General features: G+C 58.6%; 2 protein-coding genes across 9 annotated transcripts in view; both read left to right on the top strand.

The window, feature by feature from the left end:
* Positions 1-460: 460 nt before the first annotated feature.
* SLC39A14 (solute carrier family 39 member 14) lies at positions 461-13,508 on the top strand. Of its 5 annotated transcripts, none has more exons than XM_076358885.1 (10): positions 461-485; positions 3,954-4,033; positions 4,322-4,597; positions 4,685-4,871; positions 5,590-5,759; positions 8,077-8,199; positions 8,297-8,482; positions 8,746-8,953; positions 9,462-9,646; positions 10,026-13,508. In XM_076358885.1, the coding sequence occupies exons 3-10, from the start codon at positions 4,337-4,339 to the stop codon at positions 10,170-10,172; spliced, it is 1,467 nt and encodes a 488-aa protein (XP_076215000.1). In that variant the 5' UTR covers positions 461-485; positions 3,954-4,033; positions 4,322-4,336; the 3' UTR covers positions 10,173-13,508. The 5 variants fall into 5 exon arrangements, with proteins under 5 accessions (XP_076215000.1, XP_076214996.1, XP_076214995.1 ...); XM_076358880.1 differs by lacking the exon at positions 5,590-5,759 and adding an exon at positions 7,358-7,527 and having other exon boundaries at positions 462-485; XM_076358881.1 differs by lacking the exons at positions 3,954-4,033; positions 5,590-5,759 and adding an exon at positions 7,358-7,527.
* A 1,488-nt stretch (positions 13,509-14,996) lies between these two features.
* Positions 14,997-22,996, top strand: part of PPP3CC (protein phosphatase 3 catalytic subunit gamma) — a 35,111-nt gene continuing 27,111 nt past the window's right edge. For all 4 annotated transcript variants that reach the window (XM_076359043.1, XM_076359041.1, XM_076359042.1 and 1 more), the window contains exon 1: positions 14,997-15,185. In XM_076359043.1, coding sequence (XP_076215158.1) covers positions 15,134-15,185 — 52 coding nt within the window. In that variant the 5' untranslated portion in view covers positions 14,997-15,133. The remainder of the gene's footprint in view (positions 15,186-22,996) is intronic.

Raw genomic sequence — 22,996 nt, 5'->3', positions numbered from 1 at the left:
CTTGGGGGGGCTGAGGGGTGCTCCATAACCCCAAGGGGTGCTTGGGTGGTCTGTGGGGTGCCCCGTGCCTCCAAGGGGTGCCTGGGGGGGGTCTGTGTGGGGTCTGTTCAGTGCCATATACCCGGGGCGGGGGGGGGGACGACTCTGTGGGGTGCTCTGTCCCCCCGGGAGGGGTCCGTGGGGTGCCCCATGCCCCCGAGGGGTGTTCGGGGGGGGGATCCGTGGGGTGCCCCGTGTCCCCGGGAGGGCTCCGTGGGGTGCCCGGTTCCCCGCGACCCACCGGCCGCCCCTCGCCGCCGCCGCGGTGCCCGGCGCTGCACAGCGGCGGCGGGCGGGAGGGGGCCGGGGGCGGGGTCGCCGGGGGGCGTGGCTCGCCGTGACGCCGGCCAATGGGAGCGCTCCCCGTGCCGCCGGCCGAGCGTGCGCCCTGCGCGGCCGGGACCGGGCGGACCGGGCGGCGGCGGGAGCGGGAGCGGGAGGTGGAGGTAGGGCCGGGATGGGATGGGGCGGGATGGGATGGGGCACGGCACGGCACGGCACGGCACGGCACGGCACGGCACGGCACGGGCGGGGAAGCGGCTGCGGGAACAGGGCCCTGCGGGGAGGGCGGCGGGAGACCGGGCTGGGGCGGGCCCCGAGCCCCGGGATGGGGGATGAGAATGGGGGAGAGGATGCAGGGAAGGATGCAGGGACCGGCCGTGGGGTCAGGGATCGGCCGTGGGGTCTGGGACCGGCTTTAGGGTCTAGGACCGCGCCTAGGACCGGTCCTAGGGCCTGGGGGCAGCTATGGGGTTTGCTTTGGGGCTGCCCGTGGGGTCTGGGGCCAGGTGAGGGCGCAGGCGGCCTTGGGCGTGGGGCGGAGGGCCCAGCTAGGGGGAGAAGGACCCCGCGACGGGGTCTGGCAGCGCCGGTGCGAGGGCCGGGGCCAGGCGGGGCTGGGGCAGGGGGCAAAGGGGCCAGGGAGAGGCTGCGGGGTGGGGACTGGCGTTGGGACGGGGCAGGGACCGGGGGTGGCAGCGGGCAGATCCAGTACGGGGGGGGACGGGGGACCGGGGCAGGACTGGGGGGGCCGGAGGGGGGGGGGGGGGAATAGCCAGGGTAGCTCCTGGGCGGCCAGTTTTGCTGCCTGCCTGCCCGCACCAGGGCCAGCGGGCAGGGGTTTTTGGGGAAATCGGGAGGAAGCCTGGGGGAGCGAAGGGAGGCCGTGGCCTGGCGCGAGCGTGGCAGGCTGCCGTCCCTCCGGGGCGCAGCCATGCCTCAGGGCATGGAAACCCTCCCTGCCCGCAGGCAGGTCCTGCCTTCGCTGCCAGACGCATGGGGCGGCTTTTGCTCCGTAAGGAGGTCGGGACCGCTGGCTGCAAACCGCCCTGGCAGGAGGGGAGGGTGCAGACCGGCGGGGTTTCGGGGGCCCCCGCTGCCCCCCTCCGGGTTTGCGACAGCGAGCCGTCCCTGTGTGGGATTTCGGGAAGCATCTGGCACGGGCCTGACGTCGCTGGGGCCGTGCTCGGCTTTGCCAGCGTTTCTTGTTGCCGGCGTCACCTTGCCGGTCAGAGGGGGGGTGGTTTGCAACCGGGATCGATGAGCTCTGGGAAGTGAACCCAAGGGACACGGGAAAGAAGAGGGGCTTTGCCTGGCCCCGGCAGCTCCTTCGGGCTCTCGTTACCGCCGGGCATCTCTCCCAGGCACGTCCCATAGGGCGCCCGGGGCAGGCGGCTCCTGGCATCCCCTCCCCGTGGCAGAGGTTTGTTCCCTCTGCCCCATCCCAGCGCGGCAGTGAGCAATAAAGTAGGTCAGGCGCCAGGCCGTGCACGGCACCGCGGCTCCCCGGGCCCCAGGAGCAGGTCCCGTCGCCGGCGAAAGGACGTCCTTGAAGGTAGAGGGCAGGAGGCTGGGGGGCTTTGAGGGGGTCCCGCTCAGCCGGTGGCAGTGATGGAGAGACGGCAGCAGGGGTTTGTGTCTCCGGCGTGTTTGCTGCAGCTCCCCTTTGCCCCTGGGATTTGGGGGCTTGGATGTGTTTGGCACCCTACTGCCTTGCCCTGGGGCTCCCTGCGGTGTTCGGGGGGTCCAAGACCCCCCGGGCTGTTCCTCTTTGAGCCCTTCTCTTCCCGAGGGGCGGCTCCTCCACCTCGTTTCTGCCCTAAAACGGCAGCGAGCCTGTGCAATTCACACCCCTGCCCGGCTCTGCCTGCAAACCGCATCCTGCCTTTTGTTTGGCAGCTGGCTGAAAGTTGAGGTCCGGTTTTCCACCCTGGGTGCGCCCGGCTCAGCCCGGTTTTGGGAGAAACCCCAGGGGCGATTTTGGCAGTTGGAGAGGTTGTGTGCCTTGGCACGGGCCGGCGATAATCGGCATTCTCCGGGCAGGATGGCTCCCGGAGGGACGCAGGGAGCGCTTGGCCGGCACGGAGAGGGAAAGGCAGCCAAACGTCCCCGTCCCCAGGATGCGGTGCTGCCGGGACAGGCCTTTGCCACCGTGGGCTGTGTGCCAGTGCCTGTGTACCTTGTGGGAGTCACCGGCCACCCAGATGTCACACGTGGCTGCCCGGGCTGGTTGCTGCTCCTGGGGCTGTGACGGAGCATTGCCCAGGGAGGACCCGTCTGGTAGGGTGGATTTGGGTAGGGGGGAGGCAGAGGAAGGTGTCCGGCTCTCGCTGGGGGTTGCTGAAGAGGCAGAGGTCCCTCACGTACCCGCACCGAGCAGGGTATAACCATCACCAGCACCTCGCCAGATGAGCTCACTCCCCCGTTTTGGGAGGAGAGGGGTTAAGCCAAAGCATCCGAGCTAAGCCCTGGCAGGAGGAGGCTAAGACCTCCAAACAAAGCTCGCAAAGTGGTGGTAAGCTTGTAAAACCTGTGGGAATGTGGGCGCCTTCGGAGGGGGACGGGGTCCTGCCAGGTTTGGCCTCATCGCCCCGGGCAGCACCGTGCCTCGCAAACCCGGCCCCAGGTTATTTTCGGAACAATTGGTTGGCCGGGCTTCAAAAATGTCTCGGGCTTGTTTTTGGAGGAGACTGAAATCTGTAAGCCGTCAGCACGGGACGAGCGTGGCGGGGTGCTGGAGCGGGCGGCGGGAGCGCAGCTTGGCCGGGGCGGCAAGTCCCGTGCCGGGGCAGAGCTGGGCTGGATGGGGCCCTGTGCACAACGGTGCAGGAACCGTCCCGGGGCTGCAAACCGCTTCCCCCGAGGAGCCCCCGGGAAGGGGAAACCACAAGGCAGCATGTGCCCAAACCCCCCAGGAGGGGAGCGGAGCTCCGGGCTGGGAACGGGACGGCTGCTGGGCGTATGGAGGCGGCGGGTAGCGAATTATTTTCTGCTTGTCCTTGTGAATCCCAAATTTGCTGTCCACCTTTCGGTGAAGCTTTTCCAGGAAGGCGGCCCGGGCCCCGCTCCAGCCTCTTGGGTGCTGCCCAAGGTGGACGTGTGGGTCGTGCCTGGCCTCCCACCCTCTCTCCGAGCCCCTTCCTTTGCACCCAATGCATGCTGGCGGGTCAACCCCAGCTCCCCCCGCTCTCTGCCACCCCGCTTTTATTGATTCCCAGCTTGTATGAAAGGAGCGGAGAGGGCAAGGATTGATTCTAGGCAAACACTATAAAGGCATCTACAGTTGCAGCTGGGAAGGACACGGTTCATTGTAATTATCGTAGTTAAAATATAACCTGATGAAAATGCCACCTCTGACCCCTGGGCTCCCGTGTCCTCCGAATACCGGCGTGGGTGGGCAGAGGTCCCCAAGGGGTGCATGTCCCGGCCGCAGTGGCACGAGGGGGACCCGACATGGTGTTAGCGTGGCCAGGAGCCGGTGCGTGACTTTCTCACCCCACGGAGAGCCAAATTTGGCAGCCGGCCTTGGTATTAACTGTGCTGGGGTTTGCTGGCTGCACTGCCGGTGGCGGCACATGTGCAGGATCCCCATCACAGCCCTGCCTGCTTTCCGACCACCGGCTGCCCTTCCCCAGGGATCCCGAGGTTCTGCGGAGCTGGAGAGCCCCCAGGAGCCGTGTCCCGGCAGCCCCCCACCCCTCAGCACGCGGTTGTGGTGAGCTGGGGGAGCGGGGTGCTCGGGGAGGCGGTGCCGGGGGTTTGGCTCGGGGTGGAGGAGAAGCGGCAGGTCTTGTATCACTTGTGAAAAGATGTCGAGTCCCCCCTCGGGATGTGGGTGCTCTCGGCACTGTGCAAAGCTGTGTCCGCCCCCCGCCGTGGGGCTCCCTGGGGAAGAAATCTGCCACCTCCTGATGGAGCTGTGGGGTGGAAGAGCAGTGGTCGCGCAGTGGTCGGAGCCGCTGGGGATGCTAAAGCTAACGGCAGCGCGTGGCTTCTCTTCCAGCATCCCTGAGACACCATGATCCCCAGCGCAGGCCCCCAGGGCTGCTGCCTGCTCGTGCTGCTCTGCCTTCTCCCCTGCCCGTGGGTCTGGGCAGGCAGGGATGCCGCGGGACCGGCGCTCTCTGCAGCCTCCTTCCTGCAGGATCTCCTTCAGCGATACAGCGAGAGCGAAACCCTGAGCCTGAAGCAGCTCAAGGCCCTGCTGAACCACCTGGATGTGGGAGTGGGACACGCCAACGTCTCCCAGCCGCCAGAGCAGCGGGTGAACCTCTCCCGGGTAAGGCAGGGGCTCTGCAGACCCCCAAAGCCTCTTCGCAGAGCTGCGGGAGTCTCAAGGCACGTGCCTGTCTCTTCCCTTCCCCAGTGCTTCAGCTCCGTCGAGCTTTTTGCCATCCACAACCTGAGTGAGGGCTCTGCCGTGGGGCACAGCGAGTTCAAGGAGTTTTGCCCCACCATCCTGCAGCAGCTGGAGTCTGGGGCGTGCGCCTCCGAGAACCTGGAAAACGAGGAAAATGAGCAGACGGAGGAGAGCAGACCCAGCTCGGCCGAAGGTAAGCGGGGAACCAGGGGGCAGAAGCGCTGCCCGGCCCTGGGCACGGAGCTCGGGGATATGAGGCACCCTGGGACCTGCGGGAGAGCCAGTTCCCATTCCCAGCTCTGGGACACAGGCAGAGTCTGGCAGAGACAAGAGGAGGCAGCTTGCCTACAGCAGCTGGGAGTCCTGACATTTTCCTCGGTGTGGTTTGTGCTGTGGGCTCGCAGCGTGGTTTTGCCCCCAGTCGCACACGCCGCAGGTGAGAGCCGTGCCTGCAGCACGGCTCTCCAGGGTAGCTGGATGATGGGGACCTCGCTGCAAGTCCCTGTTGGTGGGAGGGGGTGGCTTGGCACATTTAGGGACCCGCTGGCCTCCAGCCACCAGCGGATGCTAAATGAGCTTCCATGCATCCAGGTCCTGACAATGCCCAAGGTCTTGGATCAGCTGCCCTGAGCACAGCGCTGGCTTCTCCCACGCCGGGAGACCGGGGCTGGCTCGGGAAAGCCTCTTCCAAGTAACCTGGTGGCTTCATTTCCACCTGCCCTGCAACAAAAATGATGGTTTGTGTCGCAGTTGAAGCGTCCGGAGCAAAAGGAGAGATGCTCCGGTGCGGCAAGGCCGGCCCCGGCACGAGCCTTTTCCTCCTGCCTGGATCCGGGATCTCGGGGTCCTCCCCGTCTCCCTGCGCCGAGAGCCTCGGTAATGTCTGGCCCTCGTTTCTTCTCGTTCCGCAGTGTGGGGCTTTGGTTTTCTCAGTGTGTCGATGATTAACGTGGCCTCCCTGCTCGGAGTCTTCATCGTACCGTGTACCGAGAAGGCCTTTTTCAGGCGGGTCCTCACGTTTTTCATCGCGCTCTCCATCGGCACGCTGCTCTCTAACGCGCTCTTCCAGCTCATCCCAGAGGTGCGGTAGAAAGTCCCTGCCTCTCTCCCATCTCCGAGGGCAGCTCTCTGGGCGCCCTCTCTGCCTCCACCCTGCCAAATCGAACCGATCCCTCCGTCACCCGAGGCTGAGGGCTTATCTCAGGGGCTCCGCAGGGCTTTTCTTGTCCCTCCGAGCACCAGGAAACCCTCTCGAGTGTGCAGGCAGCATGGGGAGGCTGTGCCCTCCGGCCCTGCCAGTCCTTGCAAGGCTGCTGGCCAGGTCTGAGGTCCAGGAAGGTGCTGGGAGAAGCCGTTCGCTCCTGTCCCATGGGCTGTGTCTGCTTTGCAAGGGAGTTTCTCCCTCAGAGGGATGTGCTCAGCCCCGCTTCGTGCAGAGCTGCCCGGCTCTGAGGCCGCTGAGATGCGGCAGTGCTCGTGGCGTGAGCCGGATGGAAAGACCTGCGAGGCAGAGGAAATATCGGTGTAAAACCACAGAGAAGAGCCCAGACAAGCACCAGCTTCCTCCCCAGTCAGCCAGCTTTTACAAATGTTTTAATTGCCTTTTTTCCCCCCTCTCTGATTTACAAGACCGATGTTCCCACAAGGATTTGTGCTTACGTGAGGTTTCCTGGTGCTCTGATGGGCCTGACAGATACATTGCAAATTAATTGTGTTGTAATTGCACGGTTCTGGAGTTGAATAAATACACCCGCACGCTCTCAGATTGGACACCTTTGAAACGTGCGTGTCTCCTCGGCCCCCGGGTCCAGGCGGCTTCACAGAGCCCTTCCCCATCTCCTGGGGAGGAGACCAGCTGGATCTGAGCTCCTGCACATCCAGCCTTAAAACTCTGCATTTAAGTTGCAACCTTCCCTCTGAGCAGAGCACCCTTTGCTGCCGCCGGGTTTTGCCCCCCGGTGTTGTCTGCTTTGCTCTCGGGCAGCAAACACCGCATCCGTGTTGGCAGGGGGATGTTTTATCAAGGCTCCTTTTCAACTCCAGAACTGCAACTTTTATTTGCCGAACATAAAAACCAAGCGCCTGTATTTCCTGATCTGCCAGGAACTGAAATGACTTACGTACGCTCCACCCTCACCGTCAGTCGGAGCATCCCAGTCCCAGCCGGCTTGCGGGGACCAGCCGCATCTCTCCGGGCTGCAGGACGAGGATGGAGCGTACGAGGTGCTCGGGGGACCTCGGTGCTCTGTGGCCCTGGAACGGCTGCCCAACGTCCCACGGGGGCTCGGGGAGCAGAGCTGGGGTGCTGGCTCTGAAACAGCCTGGCTGCCAAAACTCAGCTTCATCCTGGTGCTAAAAGAGAGCTGCTTGCTCCAAGGGAGGGCTCCTCTCCCGGTCATTTGGTATGAGCTCCACAGCAGGGTTTCCCTCCGACCCTTCCCAAAGAGCTGTTTCCAGAGCCACTCAGCACCAGGTTCGCCCCTCTTGAACCAATGCCAGATGAACAAGCAATCACTAATGAATGTCCTCTTCTCTCCCCCCCCTTCTCCCTCCCTCCTCTCTCTTTCATTTCGGCGTGGATTCCTTCCCCTCCCTCCCCTTCCCCACGTTGATCTCCTTTCCCTCCGACAACCTCCCCTCGTCCGATTCCCCGGGGTGGGTTTGGCACACACGCCGCAGTCTGGGGTTACGGTTTCCTCTGCGTGACCGTCATCTCCCTCTGCTCGCTGGTGGGAGCCAGCGTGGTGCCCTTCATGAAGAAGACCTTTTACAAGCGGCTGCTCCTCTACTTCATAGCTCTGGCGATTGGAACTCTCTACTCCAACGCCCTCTTCCAGCTCATTCCCGAGGTAGGGTGAGGACCGTCGGGTCCGTCCTTTTCTCTCTCTCGGGGGCTGTTTCTCTCTCTCTGGGCGCTCGCTGGCTGGAGAAGGGGAAGGCGGCGTCGGAAGGGAGCCGAGAGTGAGGTACGGAGGCTGGAAGCCCCTTGGGATCGCAGTCGGAGCTGGCGTTTCGCCCCTCTTTGGAAGAGAATCGCTCCAGGGAGACCTCTGGTCTGCTTCAAGCAGAGAAGCGCTATTTTATTGCCCTTTCTAGCCCTGCAGGCCGGTTGCCTTTGTGCCGAGACAGCGAAGGCTTTCTAAGCCTGCTTTTAGCATCCCTGCCCTGGTGCAGGGTGGTGGATCCAACGCCTTGGGGCACAGCCGGCTTGGCTGGGGGAGTGAGGGAGATTAAAGGTGCACGAAGGCATTTTCTGAGCTTGCCCCCAAAGCAGCTGCTGCTTAGAGAGAGGTCAGAAAGTGTCAGTGTGGCCCCAGAGGTGCAAGGGGCAAAGGCAGACGAAGGACGCTGCTGGAGACTGTTCCTCAGTCCTATCACTTGTCCCCTTTTGCCTGCAGGCGTTTGGATTCAACCCTCAAGAAGCTTATTACATTTCCAAATCCGCCGTGGTGTTCGGGGGCTTCTACCTCTTCTTCTTCACGGAGAAGGTCCTGAAGATGCTCCTGAAGCAGAAGGACCAGGTGAGGCTGAGCAAGGGCTGCTCGGAGCGCTGCTCGGGTGGGAAACGGCAGAAATGGCGAGGGTGGCTGACACCCGTGAATCCCCCCTGTCCCGCAGCATCACCACGGGCACAGCCACTACGGCCCTGAGGCTCTGCCGTCCAAGAAGGACCAGGAGGAGGGGGTCACCGAGAAGCTGCAGAATGGGGACCTGGACCACATGATCCCACACATAACCAGCGAGCTGGAGTGCAAGACCCCCTCCGGGGATGAGAAGGTTGTGGTGGGCTCCCTCTCTGTCCAGGTTAGTGCCTCCTCCCGTGGGGTTGCGGGTGGGTGCGTGGAAAAAAAAACAACTGCCTGTCAATGAAAAAGAGCCGTTTTGAAGCCCCTCACACCTTCCTGACAAAATCCTCCGTGGGTGGTGGAAAGCAAACTGCTCGGGTCAAGCCTTGTGTGGATTTAATACACGGAGGGGTGGGTTCCCCTGGCCGGTGGAGGGAGCGGTGACCCCCCCCCCCCAGACCGGCTGGGTGCTGAGCCCCCGCCGTCGGGGTGCCGTGGCAGGACCTGCAGGCCTCCCAGAGCGCCTGTTACTGGCTGAAGGAGGTGCGGTACTCCGACATCGGCACGCTGGCGTGGATGATCACCCTCAGCGACGGCCTCCACAACTTCATCGACGGGTTGGCCATCGGGGCCTCCTTCACCGTCTCCGTCTTCCAAGGGATCAGCACCTCCGTGGCCATCCTCTGCGAGGAGTTCCCGCACGAGCTGGGTATGTGAATCCTCGGGGAAAGGTGCTGCGAGGGCTCTCAGATCCGCCCCTCTTTAAAGCTAACCCTGCCGCTTTCCTGGTCCTACCCGTTGTTTCTCGAAAGGCAAATGTGGGGTGGAATAAACAGAGTAATGATGGAGGGGAAGGCAAGACTGTAAACTACACTGAGTAATCACAGCTCTAAAAATAACGAGGTAATATGATGTCTGAGATTTAAATTTAGATGGAGACATCTGAAGGAAAAAAAAACCCACCACCTCGTTGGTTTGGGAGGCGGGAGGCGGGCAGTGGTTTGGGTTTGAATGTCCGAATTTATGCGCGGGCAGGGCCGGGAGCTGGTGGGCAGCTGCTGCGGTCAGCGCTCGGCGCCAGCGGCCATGGGGAGCCCACGCTTGACCCCATGCAAAAGCAGGCGCTGAATATGAGCACCTCGGTGCTGTCCCAGTGCTGCTGCCCACCCAGTGACAGCCCCCTCCCTCCTCATCCTCCCCGTCCTCTTCTCCCACAGGGGACTTTGTCATCCTGCTGAACGCCGGGATGACCATCCGCCAGGCACTCTTCTTCAACTTCATCTCCGCCTGCTGCTGCTACGTGGGCTTGGCCTTTGGCATCGTGGCCGGCAGCCACTTCTCTGCCAACTGGATCTTCGCTCTGGCCGGAGGGATGTTTCTGTACATAGCGCTGGCTGACATGGTAAATGATGAGCCCGGGGGGCTGCCGGGTGCGCGGTCGGGACCTTGCCAGGGTTTTGTTTTGTTTCGTTTTTTGCCTGGCTAGGATGAGCTCTGGCTTGCCCTCAGCCTGGAGGCAAGGCAGGCGTGGAGAGCACGGGGGGGGGGTGTGCTCTGTCCCTCTGGCCAACGCAGATGCCGTCTGTGGTGGCCGGTGTTCGTCTCAGCTTTGCATTGCCTCCTGGGCTGGCGGCGCGGTGACCCCGCTGAGAGCCCCGGGCCGGGTGGTGAATATTTGTCGGGGCAGTGGCATGGGGTGGGAAGCAGCGGGTAAGGACGGAGCCGCTCCTGTCACTGAGCCCTGCCATCGCTCTCTCTTCCCCCCCCCCCCCCGCCTCCAGTTCCCCGAAATGAATGAGGTCAGCCGGGAGGACGAGCAGAACGGCAGCGCGCTGATCACCTTCGCCATCCAGAACGCGGGGCTGCTGACGGGGTTCACCATCATGGTGCTGCTCACCATGTACTCTGGCCAGATCCAGATAGGGTAGGACCAGCCCATCTCGCAGCCCCGTTCCAGTTTTTCCGTTTTTTTGGGGGGGGAAGGGGTATTTCTTTTTTTTTTTTTTCCTTTCCTTTTCCTGCTGCAAGCATACGATGGTACCTGTGCAGGCACTGACATCACGCTACGGAAGAAGAGGCATTGCTTTTAAAGCTATTCCATAGACTTCATTTTCTTTTGGTTTAAGGCTGAGGGGAGCTTAATCCCCTTTGCCGTAGGACCGAACTGACCGGAGGATCTCTTTCCAGTGTTGTATCCCTTCTCTCCTCGCGTCTCCTGGGAAGGATGGAGTTGGGAGACAGGAGCTCCTCTAGCCGTGTTGCTCCCTTCCTTGTGCTCGGAGTGGTGCGATAGGATGTGACGCTCTCCTGACCCCTTTGCAGGGGGTGCGTGACAGGGGGCCGTGGGGTACAGGGCTAGCGCTGGACGCGAGCTGCCTCCGCCTGCTCACCTACCAGGGAATGGATGCGCGGGGGGTGAAAAGTACCACCGCAAAGAAGGGGAATGGGGACCCGCCGCGTTCTCCGGCGTCGCACGAGGAGCTGGTGTTTCTCTTCTGCGTGGGGAGGTGGTATCCCGCTTCGGGAGCGCACAGACCAGGACAGACCCTCCCTCTGAGAGAGTTACCTACCAGCCAGTCCTCGGAGCTGTGCTCTCCAAGCACAGAGGGCTGCCGAGGAAGAGGAGGCTCAAGGAGCACGGCTCACGATCTGAGCATCATCCTTGCTGTCTTCAGAAACATGTCTCTGGAGCCACGTCTGGTTTTGCTCCCGTTTTGCCTTGGCAGCCCGGACGATGCCCTGGGAAGAGCAGGGTGAAGAGGGGTTTGTTTTTTTGTGTTTGTTTTTTTTAAAGCACATTTTGGGTGTTAGCTCTCGGAGCAGAGGACACCAAACCGCACCCCGTGCGGGTCGGACTGACGGACGCGGGCTGCATGGGGCAGCGGCTGGGAGAAGGCTAGCAGGATGCTCTTAACCTCCCTTAGGTCCCTGCTGCTGTACGGGGAGAAAAAAAAAAAACAACCCTTCTCCTTCCACGAGGGCAGCCGTGCGGCAACGCTGGCGAGAAGGGCACAAGAGCAGCGCGGGGCAAGGGCAGAGCCGGCACGGTGAGCCCCTGCCCAGCCACGGGCTCCCCAGCCAGGGAAGCGGTCCTTACACTGTGACCAAGCTCATGCCGACACCTGGGAACGGACACCGGTTTTTAAACACTGATGCTGCTGAGTTGCTGAGATTCAGGGGGGGGGGGGGGGTTGTTTTTTTTAAAAAAAAAAAAAAAATAGACTGTGAACCTCTCTAGGTTGTGTGTTTTCAGCCTTAGGGAGTAGCCAGAGAAGGGTGTTACAGGCACTTCACAGCTCTGCTTCTGGGCTGGCTTTCCCCAGATTCACTAGGTGAATTGACTTATTATCATATTGATAATGTTGCCCACCCCACCCGTGTTGCTTGAGGTTCCCTTGCACCCCCTTCTCCCCCCAGACCTTATCCTGCACCCGGTAGTGCTGAGTTTGTGGCCACGCTGATAAGCGGGAGCCGATTTAGGCGGCTTACCCTCGTGGGTACGGTGCTGGATTGGGATGAAGGCGTGGTGCAGATGGCTTTGAGAAGTGCTTTGGTGTACGTGCCAGGGATGGCTTGTCACTGAGCCTCTTCCTTCGCTCCCTGCCTGTGCAGGTGGCCGTGGGTGTGTGTGATGGGGTGACGGCCATCCTGCCGCCTCGGCTCGGTGCTGCTCGGCACCGGGGGCTGGAGCTGAGGCTCCCCACACCTTCCCCTCCACCCCTGTTGGAAAGCAAAGCAGAGGGTGTGCCGGGTATTTTTCCTGCCCATCACAAGAGAGACAAGGGACCTCAGCCCTTGGCGTAGCCTGGGGCAGGCTCAGCACCATCCGGTAGCATCGTACCCTGGTTTGATCGCTGGCTGCCGGTACCACACCGTCGTTCCTAATTTGCCTTAGGTACCAGCTGGATGACGTTCCTCTTAGGCTCCTAACAGTTGTCCCCGAGTCCCTAGGTCTCTGCCTGTTGAGACGTGGCACTGCCAGTATCCTCGTGGATCGGCACCTCTGCTCTCGGTGGCTTTGGCTAGGCGAGGCACTGACTTTGTCCCCTTGGCACCCAGGAGGCTGTTGGCTTTGTCCCGCACCCAGAAGGTTAAATATCAGCATGTCAAGGAGCAGGGAGCCTTACTTGGGAGCACCCTTCAACCCAGAGGTACCACACGGTCCTCGGGCCTCTTGCTGCCGTGGGTGATGCCTTCAAGGAGAGACGGGCTCTGCTTCACCCCGTGCAGGGTCTCTTGTTCGTGTGGACAGTCATTGTAAGTCACTGTTCCCTCTGCGGCCGGTCCATGGGGCAGAGCCACCTCGAAGCAGCATGGTCTGTCCTGGCTCGGGCACCCAGCCACCTCTGCAGGACCTCATGGTCATTACCCATGCTTTAGGTTGCTGCTATTTTTCGGTAGTCAGGAGGGAAAAACTCCCTTTATTAAAACTCCCTTTCCCTGCTTGAGAGAGCTGCAGCCCCATCTGACCAACTTGATGTGGAAAAACTTGAGTCCTTTGAATGGCATATGTGCCCTCTTTTCTATCTCAAGGAATTATTTGGAAAACACCGTATCGCTGGCAGCTTTCCACGGGGCAGAGGGCAGCCGTAGCGCTGCCAGGGCTAAGTCGTGGCTGGCAGGAGCGGTTCAGCGGTGCGCACAGATGGAAAAGCCTCAGTGTTGGAGGCGAAGGCGGGGAAATCTTCTTGTCTGTCCCCCGGGGATCGCGAGGCGCTTGCAGACTGTGGCCGGGAGGTCCTCTGTGTCCCCGAGAGCTGGAAACGTGGCAAGGACTGACGCTTGGCTTCCTCGGAGCCGGTATGGGCCCCTCGGCACACGGTGGGGATCGTGAGTCCGTCGTCTTCTTGTTTCAAGTTTAACCCTGTTTCTTGCCAACCGAGTTGACTTTGAGAAATCTGCAACGCAGAGATTTGGGGGGAGGTGGGGGGGTGAAACCCCTCGGAGAAACAAGGCTCCTCGCAGAGAGGGACCCTCGCTCCGCTGAGAGAGAGCTCCTGTCCCTGGCTTGGGCAGGCTGGTACCCGCCGTCGGGGAAGGGATGGGGCAGGCGGGAGGACGAGGAGGGAAAGTGACCCAAATCGAGCTTGTTATGGATTTTCATCCTTGTTTCCTTTCCCGTGTCTGGTTCGAAGCTCAAGTTCCATCTCAGTATTTCAATAACTCAGGTGTTGTAAGAGAGACGCATTGAAACAAAGAACATAACTTATGTCACGTGAATTGTAAAGTTATTTGTAAAATTCCATAAATAAAATATATTCTATAATGACGGAGGGTTGCAGGCGTGCTCTAGCGGTGGAAACCTCCCCGTGGCCAGAGCTGGTTGGGGTGTGAAGGGGTGGGAGCTCCGCTGGTTCAGGATTTTTCCAAGGGGAAGGGTTTGAGCCGGGCTGGAAGGGCTGGGTGATGCAATCCCGCTTTTCCAGCCCCGATTTCCAGGGCTGTGCAGTGCGGCGCGCCCGACGGAAGATGGCACTGACACCACCACCACCCCCCCCGCCTGCCCGCGTGGCACAGCGCTCCAGAATTGCCTTTAGAGTCAAAAAGCCCTTTTTAATTTTTTTTTTTTTTCTTCTTTAAACATATTTCCAAGCATTGACGTTTGGCTGGAGGGAGGCTGAGGTTTCGGAGCGGGTCTGTGGGATGTTGTATTCCTCTCCAGCTCGCACGAGGGAGCCTGACTCGGAGCAGCGTTATTTGTGTCCCTGCCTCCCCAGCCTGCATTAGGGGAAGAGCGGGGGGGGAAAAAAGCATACTTTGCTTTTCTACTTCACTTTTTTTGCCTTTTTATATACCATTACTCTCAAGCTGCCAGCTCTGAGAGGCAAGCACAATTTTTAGAAACCCCGCTGCTGCTAAAGAAAACAAATCTTGAAATTCTGTGGTGGCTTTTAAAAATAAATGCTATTCTAAGGAAGAAGGGTTGCAGCGCGCATGTGACTTGCTTGCTCTCCTCCTCAGCGCTGTCTGAGTGCTTCCAGGGGGGCTGTCAGGCAGCAGCGCTCCTGGGCTATGCCTCAAGGCTTCAGGTGGGCTGTTTTTTTGCTGCAAAATCCTCATGTTTTGATGAACGCCTGCGACCTCAGTTACCTACCTCAGCTGAAAGGTTACACCCAGCAAGCCGTGCTGGCTGGGGTCACCCTCGGCCCTCAGACAAACTCAAGCCCTTCTTGCTATTTGCAGTGGGAGTGTTAACGCTCGCCTGTGCTTCCCCATATGCCGCAAGCTGTCGGGCTGCGTCAACGCTGCGCAGCCAGTGCCTGATTTCCCAATCTGCGCTGCCAGAAGGGTGGCGTGGAGGTTTATTTTTACCTGCTATGTCTCCCCCCCCCCCCCCCGCCGGCCCTGAACCAGGCCGGGGGGCAGAGGGGAGGCCATGGCAGGGGGGTGCTGAGGGGTGAGGTGCCCCTCGGGCTCATGGAGGGAAGGGGCGTCGCGCTCCTCTCCTCGCAGGCCTCCCGCCATGTTGCCCCCCCCCTCGTCGCCTAGCAACACCCCTTCCCCTCCAAGATGGCGGCAGGAAGGGACTGGGGAGCGCCCACGTGACGCCGGGCGCAGGCGCGGCACCTCCCCGCTCCCCCCGCGGGCTAGCGCGCAGGCGCAGCGCGGAGGGGCGGGGCGGGCGCCGAGTGGCGCCTGCGCAGTAGCCGTGCGGGGGGGGGGGGAGAGGGAGAGGGAGGAGGGCGGTGTGGCGGCGGGGGGAGGGGGGAGGGGAGCGGAGCGCCGCGGAGCCGCCGCCGGGGCACCCAGCGGATCCCCAGCCCGCTCGCCGGGGCCCGCTCAGCCGCCGGGAGCGCCCCGCGGCCCCCTCCTTTTGAGGGCGAGCGGGGGCGGGGGGGCGGTGGGTTGGCCGGGAGCGGCCCGCTGCGGGGCCGGCGGCACCACCACCATGTCCGGGCGCGGCCACAACAAGCTGCCGACCACCGAGCGCATCGTCAAGGGTGAGGGGCCGGGGGCGGCGAGGGCGCCCCCTGCCTGCGCGGGGGGCGCGCACTGACGGGGGGCGCTTGGGAGGGGGGGAACCCCTGGGGTGGGGGGGGACGACGCTGGGTAGGGGGGAGCCTGGTTTTGGGGGGGGGGGGCATCCCCGGGCTGGGGGAGCCCCGGTCGGGGCGGGAGAATGCCTGGAGCGGCTGGGGGGCTGTTCTGGTGGGGTACCCTTCCTAAGGGAGAGCCCTGGGGGGGGGGACAGAGCGGGGGGGGCATCCCTTGTCTGGCAGAAACCTCTGCAGAGGAGCCTGGGGGGGCACCTTTGGTTTCGGGGTGAACATCTGTGTTCTAAAGGGAGCCGGGGGGGGTGCAGCTGCTCTGGGGGGAGCCTGGTGGGGGTCATTTTTGGCCTGGGGGGGCACCCCTGGTCTAAGAGGATGAGCAGTCCTGCCCCCCCCCGCTTCCTCTGGTGCAGTTCCTCGCCTGGTGCAATGCAAGGATGGGGGGTGCAGCACGTGGGTCTTGCAGTGGGGGTGATGGGCTGGGGGACCCCCAGCCCCATGGGGCTGTGGACACACGGGTAGCGGGAGGCCGCTGCCTGGCAGGCGGTGGCAAAGGGGGGGCGGCATCCCTGCCCTGCTGGGGGGGGGGGATCCCCATCCTGGGGAGAGCCCAGCGCCCAGAGGAGGGCAGGGGCGGCGGGCTTGGAGGGGAGCGGTGCCAGCCCAGGGGGTCAGCCGAGGCAGGCGTTGTGCTCCTTCACACCCACTGAGGTCCTCGGCCCCCAGCCTGGGGTGCTGAGACCCTGCTTTGGGTGGGAGCGGGGCCTGGCCTGGCCCTGCTTTGCACCTCCCCCTGAGGATTGGGGGGGGGGGGGGGGGGCAAGCACCCACCCTGCCCTCATTCCGGCAGCTCCCTGCCTGCTTGCCTGTGTCTTGCCTCCCGCAAAGCCCTGTTTGCTCTTTCGATGCCCCGAGGTGGGTGCCAGCTGGCCCCCTCTTCAGGACCGGTTATAGTAGGTACTATTTTTGAAAGAGCAGAAGACACCGAAGCGGTTAACGAGGAGAGAAATACATTAGCTGAGAAACTCCTGGATTAGGAGGAGGCTCGTATGATGTACATTTCACTGCCCTAATTGATCTAGTGCCATTATCGTACCCACGCATCGGGGAAACATCCACTGCGCGCCTTCGCTTGCTTAAACTTTTGCTCAGCACCCACCGCTGTAGCCGAGAGGCACCCAGCTGTCAAAGTTACACAATCGCCCGGTTATTTATTGAAGCTTCTTGCCCGGATGGCTTGAATCGTTGCAGGCAGTTGCGCTGCCCCAAGCCGGCTGATGAAAGGAGCGGCTTCCCAGGAATAGTTATAATATACGGGTACGGAGGTGTGCCCGCCAGAGAGATGCACGCTGCCATCTCTACCTTCTCCTCTGGATGGGTCCAAGTGATTTTTTTAGCCTGTCATGTGTCCGATCACATGTTTAGATGTTAATAACCGTGGCCTCAAATGAAGGGAAAGTGGACTAGGGTGGCAGCCTGGACTTTGAGGCCCCTCGGGCTTGGTTAGCTCTGCGCTGCCAGCGGGTGTTTTTCATGGGTTGCTTTCAGCATGCCGCTCGAAATAAGGCTGGCGGGCTCGTGGATTTAGGGGACCCGGGGTCTTCCCCAGAGCTGTGCATGTGGCTTGGTGATTTGTAGGTCTGCAGGCAGCCCGAGTGGCCGGTGCGAACCGTAAATCTCCTGCTAAATCCCAGGCAGCTGCGTGTGTTTAGGTTGGCCTTGTTCGGGGAAGGTAATGTCAATGCAGCCATTATGATTCAGCTGAGTCGTCTGTACTGACACGCTGTCCCTGCTGCTTGGGCTTCCAGATCCCGGGAAACCCTATCAGCAATCCTGCCGACGCTGCTCGGGGGCTCGGTAACCCTGCCGCATCCAGATGGCCCCTGGTAATTTTGGTAATTAGTCCATAGCCAGGTGGGGTGGAGGCTCGTGGCGTTGGCTGGAGCCTGCTCGCTCCGCGCACTAATGCTCCGAGAGCCGTGGGAACTTGTCAAGGAGAGCGTTTGATTTCCCCCAGGTACGCTTGGGACACTGATTCGAGTGCCTCTAGAAATCTGGGGAGGAATAGCTTCTTCCTTGGCTGTGATTATTGTTTAAAGGTGGTGACATTGTTCGTGGTTATTAATAATTTAAACCTGAAGATAAAAGCTAATTTCGTTCAATTGGAAATGCCTACAATTAAGTAGGATGTAGAATTTTAACTATGTTTAACCTATATATTTACATCTCTAGAGCCCTGCAGAAGTGTTAACTATAATTATGTTTAGTCAGGAGAAATACAGTGTTTCCGTTTGCCTCAGTTTTGTGCTTAAACGTGTACTCAGGTAACTTCATGTTCATTATTAAAATCTCTAATTTTGGGGTACGTCAAGAATTGCTTTTTAGTAGCCCAGTTCTAGCAGCAAACCGATGGCTGACGTGAACTGAGATCATTAATGTTCAAACTTGGTGCTCTCATGAGAGCACTTGGGGTGGTTATGCTGGAAATCTGAGTGATTAGCTAGGTCCGGTTATCTGCGTTAGCCCAAAGATAGGCTCGAATTAACTGATGGATCCACAACCTATGAAATACAGGTTTTGCAGGCAGGCGAGCGTGATGGTTTGGGCTGCTGCGGTGCCCCTGAAGCACGTAGGTTGGATGCTCGAGGTCAGGACTCGGGCATGGTGGGTGCCTTCCCCCACCCCGCGCTCCCTGAATACAAACCCGCGGAGCTTTTCGTTGCACAGAAGTGATCCTGCTTCGTTCCACCTCCAGCGAATCACGCCTGCAAGGTGTGACGTCCTCTGGGAAGCGATGGCGGCGGTAAGCATAGCTGTGTGCTGCGAGGATCCTTTCCAACGACACGCGAGCATGGCTGAACGGTGGACACACACCCAGCTTACTGCGTTTGCAGTTGCATCCGTGAAAAATTCTTTAAAAAACCCAGGGTATTGGTATTTGGACGCTTGGCTGAGCCAGAGCAAATAATCCAGAGCGATTTTCTGGATGTGTGTATCAGTAAAGTGTCGCACCATTACAAAGCTGGTGAACGAGCAGCAGCTGGGATCTGGTGCCCTCTTTTTGGCAGCTGTTGTGTGTTTGTCGGTAGTCAGTGTGATGTGCCGAATCCACGTGCTGTTCAATAGTGCCCGTGCTATGTTTTATGAAGTACTGTTGGGTTTCTGCTTTTCTGTAGATGGGCAGACTTGAGCCATCGTCAGTGGGTTGACATCGAGGAATTGTGTGGGGGTGGTAAAGCTGGGACCGGTGCTGAGACTACATAGCTAAAGGTGTTGTGTAAACGAGTGGGTTTTCCAAGTTTGTGCTTCGCTGTCCTTTCATAAGCCCTTGGGCTTTTTCAGGCACCTTTCTCCATATCTGGTTTGTTTTTTCCTGGCTAGAAGACATTTAAAGTGTGTGTGGTGGTGGTGTAAGACCCCTGACATGATGCTCTTGCCTATCAGCTGTGGTTCGTGGTGTGAACCTCCCAGATATGTTGTAGATCATCTACATGATGATGTAGATGATGTAGATTAATACCTAATTAAGGTTTCTGGGAGTGAAGGAACGGCGGGGCAATCTGAGCACGCTTGCCCCAGCAATATCTCATACCACGTGCGTGTTCAGCTCGGGTGAAGTCACGCTCGAACAGAAAACACCTGACGAGCTGCTCCCCTTCTCCGCACAGCGAGCGTGTGCCTTTGTAGCGTGGCGGAGATGCTGCTAGAGGCATGGAGTTCAATCCCACGGGATTTGTTCAGCGAGGCTCCCGGTGCCTTCAACAGAAGCCATGCCTCTGGGGAGCCAAAAAACCGGCGTCAGATCAATAGATGCCATCTTCAGAGGCTTTGGAGAGCTTCCCCCGCGCTGCTGCCAAGTGGATAGGGTTCAGAGGATGTGCTAGTTCATCTTGCTGGCTGAAGATGCTTTCAGTTTATGAAAAATGTGTAGCTTTCTTCCTACCTTGTTTTTAATACAAACTACTGCTCTTGAAATGCAGTTGGATGGTTGAGCATTGGGCTTTCTCCAGTTGCGGTAGGTTGGGAGATGTAGAGAGTATTTATAACAGAGCACACACCAATACAAAAGTCAAAGTAGCTTTGTAATTGCATGCAAAGCAAGGGAAGGCTCAGGCAAATCTTAAATACAAGGGAAATTGTGGTTGTTGAAAAGAAGAAATATGTAGTACCATCACTGTGATTGCTGTTCATTTCATGTTTGTCTTCTGTAATGCTTTAATTGGTTTGTCTTGCTTAGTGTTGCCATTTTGTAGCTACTAAGGAATACTTGAGGGGGAAAAAAGAGCTGCGAAAATGGCTAAAAATGGAGATGAAGGCCAAGGTGCATGCTCTCAGACCTCGGGCGTGCCAGAGGAAAAGTGCAAATACCATCTGAGTCAAGATGCAGCGATGGGATCTCTAAAAAGCAAGTTGTGTCATAGTGCAGCAACTTGTCTGGACAGAGCTCAAGAAGGTCTGTAGATAGCCCTTAAAGCATGAACCCTGCAGGGTCGCTCCGAATTACTTGGGAATCTGGTATTTTGGGGGTCTTTCTTGCAGGAAAGATGCTTCGTTATTTGTAAATGGGATGTGCTAAGAAAAGGGGCAGGTTTCTGGCTGCGCTGAGACTGGGTGTTGCAGAATTGGTGCTGATTTTGCCAGATCACGTGGCACTTCATCCAAAAATGAATCGGAAGTCAAATGCAGTGCTAAGCGGCACTTCTGCAAACATCTTAGGGTAATGCAAGCTGTTTAGCTCTAATATGCTTCATGTAGCCCTCGTCTGCCCCAAACAGAGCCAGTGGCACCCTTTTTTTGTGTGTGAAGCTTCCCAGAGCCAGGTTTCTTTATAGCCTATAGCAGAGATGTTCTGCTGCCATGCTAATTAACAGAAATGCCACCGCTGGTGGCAAAACCTAAACCCCAACACTAGCCTTGGGTACTAAAACCTGTTTAGAAAACTGCGATAAGGTGTCAGGGAAAGCAGATTGGGCTGTCTTTTTATTCATTTCCTGCAAGAATAACACCAGATGCTTCAGATGGGCGCTGGAGGTGGGACGAAGAGGAGGGAAGGTCGTGCCCCTCTGGAGCCCCCCGCGTTTAATATGTTTTTTCTGTTTCCCTGCTATCTGGATATCAGCCTGTGAAAGGTTAATCCCATTCCCCCCGTTCAAGGCTGTGCTGGCTGCTTGGAGGGCCCATTCTGTAGCAATTAGAACAAATGAGCCCCGTATTAGCTAGGTACAGTGCCGAAATAGTATTTTTCGTTTAATAAAAGAAGGCAGAGTTAAGAGGAATTTGTCTCCTCTAGCTGAAATGTTTTTGGTGCTCATTTGGTTGCATGGGTAGGAGAAAGCAGGCTGTTCCTTAGGAAGTAGGGCAGGGTGCTGGCTTAAAATAGCAATGAACGCTGGGCTGCTTGTGATGAAGGGAGCTATTTAGGTAAATCCTGGGGTCTCGGTGGGGGCAGAGCCGCCTGCTAATCTAAAGATACTCCTTGGAGACCTATATTTGTCCGGGATCATTCCCAGCTTGGCTGGTTTTCCAGGTGTTCCCTGTTCGATCCCTTGCGCTCCTCTGCAGATTGCGTTGGGATGGCGGGTGTGTTTACTAGACGTACAGTGCGTTAATGTCTTGGATGGTAATGGAATTAGACACCATTAAGCAGCAGGAGCGAGGAAACAGGCTACATAAAGGCATCAGCATTATCCTATAATGCAAGACTTGGCTCTGAACGGCTCTTGGAGGCCAGTCTGTCAGGCTCACGGTGCTGAAGAAGCATATGCTGATGACACTTGAGAGCCGGGTCAAGTGTACTGGGAAAACCCTTCAGGGCAGGGAGCTTGGTGTAGGGGCAGAGGGAGGGATGGGGAGCAACTCTGCACCCGGAGCATCTCTGGCTAGGATGGCATGGACCACAGGTGAGATGGAGGATGAAGGGTGGGTGCTCCTGTGTGCAGAGGGCGCTCAAAAGCGGTAGGAAAAAGAAATCTCAGTGCAGCTTTTAAAGATTTCGCTGGCAGGGAGGAGGAGTGTCAGGCTATCTGGGCTGCACTCTGACTTCAGCCCTCCAGCCTCCGAAGGAAAACCTTGCTGCTGTCTCTAGCTGCAGCATCTCCAGCTGTGAAGCCTTAACAGGATCTCGCTGTGTTTCCATTAGGAGCAGAGGTGGATGTGAGCGTGTTGAGTAACGCGACCTCCTCCAGCTGGGAGCCTGGGTACGCCGCCGTGAGAGGGCTTGTGGGGTTTATCTCTCCAGAAGTCTTCATCAATCCTCCTGGCTTCTGAGTGCTTCCCCCCCTTTTAGTGAATACCTTTGCAATGGTGGTGGCTGTAAGACGTGAGTTTAAAGCATTTTCCCTGCTCCAAGACGGATCTGGTGAGAGCGTGCAAGGATCTCCTCCCCTGTGTAAGACAAGTGGTTCAGGGTGAACTTCAGGAAAACAGGGAGAAGTGGTGTCAACAGCGATCCCAGTAAGAGTCTTCGGTTCCCTAGCCTGCTCTAGAAAATATTCCCTTTTATCAGTTGCTGAGGTGTAGCGAACGTGGTAAAATGGCTTCTCAAACAGCAGTGAGAATATTATCCCAAAGGTGATGTGTCGGATATATATTGCAAAGGTTTCCCGGAGGAAGACCCTGAACAGCGGTGCAGAGAACTGGTTTTGCTGTTTCAGCGATAACTGGGGGCTCCTGTCATCAAGCTCGGTCCCTGGCACATGAGGGTCTGTGAAGCTGCTCTGAAAGCATTGCTAGAACTTATTTAGCCCATTTATTGGGCTACTTACTCTTTGGTTTGCAAGAAAGCTGCTCTGGCTGATCTCCAGTGTGACCACTGGGAAGATTTTAATTAGTTTCCAGCTCCCTTCAGACCATCTGCACCTCTGTGTGGTTATAAGGTGATATGTGGGCATAAATGTCAAACATTGGAGTAAGCGCATTGCAAGAAATGTTCTAACCAGCGCTGTTTTGATCCAGTGCGAATGCAGCTGGGTTGAAGCATTAAGGCGTGAGATGGGAAGGGAAGAGAAACTGAGGCCTCTATTGTGTGTGAATTGGTCTTTTTTTGCTGCGGTGGGGATTGCAAGTGGCTCAAATGCTCATTTATCCATGATGTGACCGCCTTTTGCCGGACTTGATGAAACAGTCACTTCTCCAAGGGCCTGCAGGCTGGGCTCTGCGTGCTTCCACCACAGTGCTTGGGCACCAGCCTGAGTGTTTCTGGGTGTTATTTAGTTTAGGTTTCCCATGTGGATTCCTGCCTACATCGTTGTCCTGAGCGAGGTCTTGGAAGGACGCAATGTGCAAAATTGTGTCTGCTTAAAGTAGCTTTAAAAACTGGAGCCAGCACCCCCCTCCCCTGCCGCTGCCGGTGGCGGGGTCAGATTTACATTCGCTAGCAGGTGGGGGATTTGCCTTTGACACAAAGACCCCGCTGTTCTTGTATTAATGATCTATTAGTGGACGCGCTGGCAGCTTGCTAACCTTGTGAAACAGGTGGTGAATTTCCCTGCCTGCTGACATCTAGGAATCCCCTCCCGTCTCCTTTGGTGAGCTCACTTTTTTTTAAGTAGCTGCAGCTGTTTGCTGTAGACATCGGCCTTTTTCTTTTCCTTTTTTCTTTTTCACTCAAGCTTAGCAGTGACCCCCTCGAGTCGGCTGAGAGACCGTCCCACCGATGGACCTGTTGAGAGGAAGACGCCAGGTTTGCTGTGGGTCGGTGTGCTGCTGAGTGATTATTTCGTAGGAATACGTATATTTTTAACTGCTGGAAAGTCTATAGA

Source organism: Aptenodytes patagonicus, chromosome 24 (assembly GCF_965638725.1).
Source record: "Aptenodytes patagonicus chromosome 24, bAptPat1.pri.cur, whole genome shotgun sequence".
Lineage (NCBI taxonomy): Eukaryota > Metazoa > Chordata > Aves > Sphenisciformes > Spheniscidae > Aptenodytes > Aptenodytes patagonicus.
Note: the sequence above shows the minus strand (reverse complement) of the source record. Positions and strands in the feature narration are given on the sequence as shown.